The 10,400-nt window shown below is 35.3% G+C and overlaps 1 protein-coding gene across 1 annotated transcript; it reads right to left on the reverse strand.

Annotated features, from left to right (window-relative positions):
• Window positions 1-1,612: 1,612 nt before the first annotated feature.
• Window positions 1,613-2,014, reverse strand: LOC138893633 (uncharacterized). The gene has a single exon (XM_070178277.1). The coding sequence runs from the start codon at window positions 2,012-2,014 to the stop codon at window positions 1,613-1,615; it is 402 nt and encodes a 133-aa protein (XP_070034378.1).
• Window positions 2,015-10,400: the final 8,386 nt, after the last annotated feature.

Raw genomic sequence — 10,400 nt, forward strand, 5'->3', positions numbered from 1 at the left:
TTTTGGTCCGAACCTCAGGTTTTGACCAAGCGGACATGGGGTCGATTTTCGACTTTTTGGAGGAAAATTTGGAAAATCTAAATTTATGCAATGTAATTGATTTCTTTAGAAATATTTGATATTATTGAGTCATTTTTAATAGATACGAGTGGTTTGGAGGTGAATTCTAGAGGAAAAGTTGTGATCGAGAATTAAGTGGCCTTCGGAACGAGGTAAGTATTGTGTCTAACTTTGGCTTGAGGGAATAGGTATTGTGTGAGTATTTGCTGCGTGTTTTGTTGTTGAAAACAATGTATAGTTGAGGTGACGATCATCTATGCGTTGGGGTCGAATCATAGCATGCGAGTGAAATTTCATTCTTACAAATTTGTAGTCTTAAATCTTGTTATCCATGCTTATTGTTGTTGTTGAAATGTTGGGAGACTTGTATCCGGTTTCACCAAGGTTGATAAAATTATGAATATTGATTCGAGGTTGAGAGGTTAAATTGTGAAAGTAATCATTGATGAAATATTGATTTCTTTGTGAAACTTCTCTCTATCCGTTGTATTTGATTCTATGAATTGTGAGGAAGAGTGTAAAGCACGAAGGGTGATGCCGTGCGTGATTTATTTATATTGTGAGGAAAAGTGTAAAGTACGAAGGGTGATTCCGTGTATATTATGAGAGATTTAAAGCACGAAGGGTGATGCCGTGTATATGAGATGTTTAATGCACGGAGGGTGATGTCGTGTCGTTCTATTTATATATTTGGTGAGGTTGAGAGTAAAAACACGAAGGGTGATGCCGTGAAGTTTTCCTTGCTGTTTTTATTGCTCAATTCGTTTAAGAATTTTCGGTTTAATTCTGTCTTTTCATTATTCTAAGTCTTTATGTTGTATTCTCCCACTGCATGTTCCCTTCCCATTATTTTTGCGTTATTTTTTTATTTACTGTTGTTGCCACTAGCATGATTAAACTGTTTAGGTTATATGTGGGTGTCTTGTCCTAGCCTCGTCACTACTTCGACGAGGTTAGGCTCGACACTTACCAGTACATGGGACCGGTTGTACTGATGCTGTACTCTGCACTTTCTGTGTAGACTTTGATACCGATTCAGGTTGATCGAAATTTTGCTATTAGTCCGTTGTCCGGAGACTCAAGGTAGATCTGTCGGCGTTCACAGACCTTGAAGTCCCCGCCTATCTTTTTATGTTCTATTGTTTCTTTCATTCAGATAGTTGTATTTCTTTCAGATTATTACTTGTAGTAAATTCTAGAATGCTCGTGAATTGTGAATTCAGATCCGGGTGGTAGTAATTAATACAGTTTTATGATAGTCCGCACTTATTATATTTCATCTTAGTTAACTATTGTTAATTACTGAATGAAAATAAGAAATTGGTTAATAATTCTCTAACGTTGGCTTGCTTAGCAAGTGAAATGTTATGCGCCATCACAGTCCCGTCGGTGGGAAATTTTGGGTCGTGACAGAAAGTTGGTCCTTTTCCATTATGAAAGTACCTCTAGCCGAAGGGGGTAACTCCCTAACATGGTAAAAGGTCTCAGCTTCTAACAAAAGTTGTAACCCGCCCCATACTTAGTTAGTGTATCAACAACTTCATTTCCCTCTCTATATATAGCAGTGTTGGACTGTAATACTTTGAGAGTGAATGATGTGTCTCATACTTCTTATGTCGTCAACCAATTCCCAGGGAGTATTGTAAATATCCTTAATGATGTTCACAACCATCAAAGAGTCCATCTCCAAGATAACATTGTGAATGTTATTATTCTTACACCATTGCAAAGCATGTAAAGCTGCTTGAACTTCAGATTGGTTGTTAGTGTAAAATTGTAGAGCTTTAGCAAATGCGGTGATAAGCTCTCCATTTCTGTTTCTAACAACACTGCCTATGCCCGCCGTCTTCATAGTTTTATTGATACTTTCATCTATATTAATTTTTATCCACCCATCAGGAGGCCTACCCCACCATATTGCTTTGCCAATGATTGTAGGCATGTGATCCTCCATATTACATAGAGGCGGATCTAGGATTTTCGGAGGATGGGTGCACCATTACTTTTTATTTTTAAATTAAACAAAAAAGTTAGTAGGGGATTTGATCCCCTAACCTTAGGTTATTGGAAATAAGAGACCAAAACCGGTGCACCACTTTGTCTCTTTTTACCACGGGTTCCATCAAATATATATATCTAATTTTGCCAAATTATGTACATCATATCTATACTTTGGGTGGAGAGATTGTTGTTAATGTATGTATGGCCTAAGATTGTAACACATCCTTGATCAAGATAACCCTGCCACCTATACACAAAAGGTGTCTCTGGCAGCCACTGATTTTATTCATGACCTTCTTGGCTATATCAGCAAAATAATATAACCTGTGATCCTGCTCAACATATTTTTTCTCTGATCAGATATATAATTAGAGATTAAGTAGAAATATTTTCCTCTGTTAATCTCCTTACTAGAGGCTTTCTCATATTGATTTAGGATCTTCATCACATGTTTGATGTTATATTTGTTATCAGAAGTAAAGATAACCAGGTTATCTGCATATGCGAGATGACTAATTTTAGGACCTCTAGTATTCATTGAGAAACCAATATACTTTTTCTTGTTTTGAAGATGATTAAGAGTTTTGGATAAAGCCTCGACAGCAATAATAAGCAGACTGGGAGACAATAGATCTCCTTACTTTAAGCCTCTAGAAGAGGGAAAGAAGTCATATCTAATACCATTAATTAACACTCAGTACCAGACATTAGTAATTAATCTTTGAACCATATTAATGAACTAATCAGCAAAACTCATTTTTTTAAGCACAACATTAAGGAAGTTTCAAGACACCTTGTCAAATATATAACATGCATTTATTGATTTGATGTAAACATCTGATGCAGGTAAATTTTTATCCGTTGTATTACTGGTATACAACGGTACGCGTTAATCTAAACTTAAGCTCCCGTTTGGCCATAGATTTTGGCTACTTTTTTTTTTCAATCAGTTTTTGAAAAAAAAAAAAAAAATATCAAGTTCCCAAAAACTGGTTTAGGGCAGTTTTTGGGTGAAGGTTATTTTTTTCACTAACAAAGCTTCAACTTTTTTCTTAAATAAAATGCATGTTCAAACATAACTTCAACTTCCAATTTTTTTTTTCAACACAACTAAAAAACTATTTTTTCAAGTTTCAACCAAATCTATATCCAAACGCTAACTTAGAACTGAAAATATTTTTTGGAGCTTTAACTATTTTCTTTTATCAGTTTTACAACGTGAAGAAAAGAAAAGAAGAAGATATTCCAGTGGAAATAATAGGTATATGATTCGATCCGACATAGTACTAAAACGGATTATTTATTTTCTTGATCAGTTTTTACCACGTGACGGAAGAAGATGTCAAAGTAGAAAGGAAAGTTATATATATGATTCCATCTGATCATTTTTATGTTGCTCAGGTTAAAACTAGTTACAATGGCATGACACGTGTTATTTTTAGAATAGTTTAAGTTATGTACAACAGGGTATAGATTGTTTTAATCTACAATAATTGTTAATAGGTAAGATTTCATAGCAAGTGTATGCGGTAAATTAACTTGAAAAATACAATAACATGCTACATATTTCCGCTAAATTGTATTGTTAGGTAATTTTTTTATATTGCATGTATATCGGTATATGTAAGTTAAAGTTTTTTTTTTGTAACGAGTTAAACTCACATATACCTTCTTGTAAAGAAATTATTATGTCACCTAAAAGATATTTATAAGTTATCCTACGTAAAAGTTGATTTATAATCTTAAAAATAAGACAACTTACCTACTACAATATATAAATATGTTATAGGTGCATATAAGTTAACTCTTTATTGGAAGCCAGAGAATTGCAAGCTAGGATCCAAAACTTAAGCTTTCTTTAAATCATTAAAGTATAATGATATTTAATATTACAAAAATACTACGAATAAAAGGTGGAAAATTCTAATAGTGACGAAAAGGAATCAATATTGTTACGGATAGAGATAAAATCTTAGAAAGGAAATAAAATGCCTAAGTTCAGATACTCACTGAAGCAACCAAGTGCTACTTTATGATGATAAGAATACATTTGATTGGAGAAACTTGTCTATTTTACCTAATATTTAATTAGAACGCAAAGCACTTTAAAATGAATAATAAAATAGTTAAGGCTGCCGAGGGCGCACCACTTTAAAATGAATAAATGATAATAGGGTTTAGGTATCCTTAATATTCTTTATGATCTTAATTAGAGCTTGCCAGTTGCCACTTAATTCTGTTACTTATTCCAATTGACCTCTTAAGGGTTCGATTATTTCTAAAAACGTGATAAGTTATATATTGTTTCTTGTGTGATAATTTTATAATATGTTAAATATGCATTATGCAACATGCATATCATAAAGTTTAGGGATTTTTACTTATCTATACTTATTTTGAAATTTATTTATCTTCACTATTGAGATTTTAACTTAATTACAAATTCATAAATAAATTAACACTTTTATACATTTTTAGTGTTAATTAAGTGTTCCCTAATTAATTCTTGCTTATAATCCTCAGATCTCTTCTCCAAATCGAATATTTGTGTAATCGAATCCGTCGATTTTCCAAGTTAATTCAACACTAGTCATTGTTGGATGATAAAGGAGGGAGTTTAACTGAAGCATTTAGCACTAATGGGGTCTAAGAAGAAACTAAATTCCCAGAAAAGTTTTCGTATTGCTTCTCTACTTAAAGAAATGCAAATTCCAAATCTTTGTGCAAAGCATATATATATATATATATATATATATATATTTAAAAAGGTTCTTAAACAATAACTTGGCATCAGGGGCGGATCTATGTAGAGAGTTGAGGTGGCACGCCATCCGGTCGCTCGAGTAAAACTTTTTGTGTGTATCTGTTGATATTTTACAAAGAAATTATATATTAGACGGATGGCACCCAGAGTTATATGTTTGCTCTAGGTTCCATGGTTCAAAGCCAACATTTCAGATGCTAGATGCAGTATCAAATCCCTGCATTTAGCTTTTCTTTCTTTACTTTCTTCTTCTTCTTATCTAAATTTCTTGATTTCTTTATCTTTTGATTTCCTCTCTTAGTACAACTATTTTATTATTTATTTAATATTATATTTGCTTCTCTTTTCTTTGCGTTGATCTTCAATATTTTATGTGAATGTGATTTTTTTATTATTTTTTTATCCATATAATTTTATTGTTTCCATGATTTTGAAAATTTTTCATAATGATGGCATCAATAGACATATAAGGGATGTATTTGCTAACTTAAGATTTTATTTAATTTCATGCATCTAATCACATCATTCAATAGAGCTAGAGAATTAAATCGAATTGGACAAAATTTATTCGGTTTGATGGCCATATATTTATTTATGCACCAAAAATCTTGGAAATCGAACCGAATTAATTCAAAATAGATCGAACCGAACCAAATTAGTTCAAAATGGACCAAACCATCCTAATTCAATCTCATTCACCAACGGTAGGTTGCATTAAAAAGTGGCACCCGTAACCATCAAATCCTAAATACGCCTTTGCGTGGCAGTAGTTAGGCGAATATGTTGGGTTAGGTATTTTAAAACAGTGAAAATGCCACGTCTCAGAATACCCTAGACGTGACTGGCACCCATCTAATACTACCCACCAGGCGAACCAACCTATACCACACACTTAAACATTTTTTTAAAAACTCAACTGAAATAATAATGCGAATGATTACTAATCCAATTGTTCCATAAATATTTATAAATCATAATAACCAAAACGAAGGAAAAATACTCTAGCCCAAATCCCACACTAGACCATGGAGTATCTAAGAGGATTACAAAAGACATCATATGAATAAATGATAAAGACTCTTTTGGCAGCCTTCACGAACAATGCAGTGACTCACCTCAATAACTGGATCAACTCTAGTGAACTCATCAGCTACTAGCTCTGTATTCACCAATATTATTTGCATAGCCAGGCATGTAAGGAGTGAGTTATATGTGAATATAACCCAGTAAGATCCTCTACGTGCCACTTTAAATACTCATGGAACAAGTGTTAGGAAATACGAACACACAACGAGCACAAAAATAATATGCACAAAAATTATTTTACAATATAATACTCAATAAAGTATAAACCAATATTTAATAGGAAACATTATATATCTCAATACCATTCACACTAAGAACTTGTCATAAACGACAGTGAAGAAAATTAACCAACATCCCGGCAAGTCTACGACGATATCACAATGCCTCAAATATGTAACGGAGCATACACAATGCCCCAAAGTACACAATTGTCATGACCCAAAATTTTCACCTTCAGGACCGTGATGGCGCCTAGTATCACCGCATTCATAACAACCCCTTTGCGGGTTTGGCTTCTCATATTGAGTGTGTGATAGTAACGGGAATAACTATTGTAGGAAACTCATGTCGGTGGTGCATTAAAATAACTTACTGGAGCACCCCAAGTAATCCGTTGTACGAACTGGGCTGGCCGACTGTCCGAGCCCCCGCCATAATAATTTATGCTCGCAAAGTAGAATCCACTGAATTTCCCAAAACCTCGAGACGTCTTGGTATCCTTAGTTTTCATTTTCCTTACCCGAACACGTTCTAATATCTTGAAAATTTCTACCACAGGTGGAAATGAAGTATCAGCATGTAGCTCCCAAGTCGTACAAAATTTTACAATCATAATTGAGTCCTTTAATGAGTCTTTGGACTCGCTCCCAGGCTGTAGGAAGCAAAGTAGGAATATGACGGGCTAACTTATTGAACCTGGTGGCATATTCTGACACTGTCATGGTGACATGACACAACCGTTCGAACCCTATGCGCCACGTATTACGGAGAGTCCGGAAAACAAACTCTTTCAAAAGTATTTATGAGAACCGAGCCAAGTGGGCGGTGTTGTATTGGCTGGTCTGCCCTCTTCATAAGCTTGCCACGGACATCTGTGGAGAATTATCTCTCCCAAGGCCAATTCCTTCTTCTGTTATGCTGACTCAACACTGTTGAGCTGACCCATTTCTTAACATACTTTTTGATTCTTCTTTGGGGTAACCTTTACCCCTATTTATATACTATAATTACAAAAGTAGAGCTCTATACAGACAATTCTTAGTCCAGAATCTCGTCAACCACTGTACTTCCTCCGAAGCACCCCAAAATCCGCAACCATAACGTCCACACTGAGTAAACCTTCTGTAAATTTAAAGTTGTTTCTCTAACTCCTTTGATACTGAAGTATAGGATTATTAAGTAGGCGGACATACCGCAAGTCCCACCTTATCCTCTACAAAATCTTAGGCCTTAAAAATGTATAAATATTTGGAGAACCTTTCAGTACCACATATATACATTTCAGGCCAAAATTGATATAACACATGACCTTGCAATCCATCCATTGATGGTGGACTCCCCACACTCGACGCGGAGTCATAGTTCACCACGTCCGATGATCCATAATATTAACCTTCATAGATCATATAAATCAACTAGATGCCAAGGTCCGTTGCACCCCTCCCCCCACATGATTCACTGGGTGGTCTCTCAATGTGTTCATATCTTCAGTCGGAACCACACGTTGAGGAAATGTTTGAGCATCTCTAGCTCCCTCGTACTCCATCTGCGACATCACGTACCGTCGACGCACAACTGATACCGAGTGCACAATGTCATACACGAGTAGATACAAAGGAATACGAGATATATGTTTCAAGCTAAATCAATGTCGCACGATAAGGAATGATAAAAGTGATATTGTTCCTAAACTTCATAGCCTCTGAGAGTTAAGTACAAATATCTCCATACCGATCCTTCAGACTCTACTAAGCTTGCTCGCGACTCATGAGACCTATGTAACCTAGTGCTCTGATACCAACTGCCACGACCCGAAATTCCCATCTTTGGGACCGTGATGGCGCCTAGTATCACCGCATTCATAACAACCCCTTTGCGGGTTTGGCTTCTTATACTGAGTGTGTGCCAGATAACTGGAATAACCATTTTTGTGCGACCGCAGGAGATGAGATGTGCGACCGCACTTGGAATTGTTCGGACCGCACATGTGAGTTTAGAGAATGTACTATATAACCGAGCCTTAGGTTATTATTTCACATTTTGGGACTTTGGTAGCTCGGTTGTGACGATATTTCGTGAGTTTTCAAGAAATTCATTGGAGGTAAGTGTTTCTTATCCTATATTGATTATATTTCATGATTCCATACTCAATTACATCACGAATCCGTGAAATTATAGGAGAAAAATTAGATTTTTAAAAACTCTTCCAAAAACGAAAATTTAAGATTTGAAGGTCCATTTGACATCGGAATTTGATAAATTTTATATGGTTGGACTCGTCTTGGAATGGGTGTTCGGATTTCGTAAGTTTTTTCGAGATTTGATATGTGGGCCCCACTGTCAATTTTTAAAATGAATTTCGGATTTTTATCCGGAAAATTAGTAAATTCATATGGAATTTATTCGTATGATTCATATTGAGTATACCAAATTGTTTGTGAATAGATTTGAAACTTTTGGAGACTAATTCAAAAGGAAAATCTATGGTCAAGTAATTTATTGAAATTTGCAAAGCGAGGTAAGTGTCGTGGTTAACCTTGATTTGAGGGAATAGAACCCCTGAATTATTTGCTATGCGAATTTTTTCTGCAACGATATATAGGCAAGGTGACGAGTGCCTATACTTTGTCAATTTAATTGGTTGCTCAATTATTTAAACATCTTAAATTATTTTAAGACACGAATTTATTTTTATAATAATTGTTTCTCTCCTATTCTTTATCAACTATTAATTCTTGAATTCTTGCAAAAATTGTTACATGCTTGTTTGATTTATGTGTCTTAATTGCTACTTAACATGTAGCCTATTAAATATTAAACTGCCTATTTTCACCCTAACTTTCATAATAAATTGCTATTTGTCATTGTTTGCTTCATAATTATTGTGTGCTTGTTATCTTATAATTTCATATTAATTGTTGTATTTATTGGGGAAATTTCTTTTTACAGAATTGATTGAAATGAATATATTGGGGAATCGGGTTGCACACCGCAACAGACTTATTAAAAGTCCATATTGGAGGATCGGGTTGCACGCCGCAACATACTTATTAAAAGTTCATATTGTGGAATCGGGTTGCACACCGCAACAGACTTATTAAAAGTCCATATTGGAGGATCGGGTTGCACGCCGCAACATACTTATTAAAAGTCCATATTGTGGAATCGGGTTGCACACAACAACAGACTTATTAGAAGTCCATATTGGGGGATCGGGTTGCACGCTGCAACAAACTTATTAAAAGTCTATATTGGAGGATCAGGTTGCACGCCGCAACAGACTTATTAAAAGTCTATATTGGGGGATCGGGTTGCACGCCACAACAGAATTGAATATGAATATATTGTGGGAGCGGGTTGCACACCGCAACATAATTGAACATGAATATATTGTGGGGCGGGTTACACGCTGCAATGGAAATTGATTAAAATAATAATTGAATATGACTGCTGAGTTGGCTTCAACTATTAAAATGAGTTACCTGATTTATTTCTATTATTGTGGTTATTACTATTATTGTGTAAAGGTTAATGTAAGTGACTCGCCTTAGTCTCGTCACTACTTCGTCGAGGTTAGGCTCGGCAATTACCAATACATGGGGTCGGTTGTACTGATACTACACCTTGCACTTCTTGTGCAGATATCAGAGTTGTTCCCAGCGGCGTACCATAGACTTGCTCGGATTTCAGCTATTCTGAGGAGACTTGAGGTATAACTGCACAACGTCCGCAGTTCCGAAGTCCCCGTCTACCTTATTTTAGCTGTGTGTTTGCTTTCAGACAACTTTATTTTATTCAGACCTGTATTTGTATTATTCTAGAAGCTCGTGTACTTGTGACACCAAATTCTGGGATGGTATTTAGACATCGTTATTTTTATGGATTAATCACTACATTTCAAATTTTACTTCCGCATTGGTTTCTTTGTTATTAATTAATTTAAATTTTTTAAAAATGGCTAATATTATTCTAACGTTGGCTTGCCTAGCAAGTGAAATGTTATGCGCCATCACGGTTCCGAAGGTGGGAATTTCGGGTCGTGACAACAATACTCCAACATCATGTCTCACAGCCGTATCAAACCCAACATCATCGCTCACATCCGTATCAAACCCAACATCATCGCTCATATCCGTATCAAACCCAACATCATCGCTCACATCCGTATCACATCATCAAATAACTTATAAAATAATTTTAGTCTTTTTTTCATAAAATAATATATTCACGACTATTGAAAGACCACTGATTCTGCCAAGTACACGCTTGT

Source organism: Nicotiana tomentosiformis, chromosome 6 (genome assembly GCF_000390325.3).
Source record: "Nicotiana tomentosiformis chromosome 6, ASM39032v3, whole genome shotgun sequence".
NCBI classification, from domain to species: domain Eukaryota; kingdom Viridiplantae; phylum Streptophyta; class Magnoliopsida; order Solanales; family Solanaceae; genus Nicotiana; species Nicotiana tomentosiformis.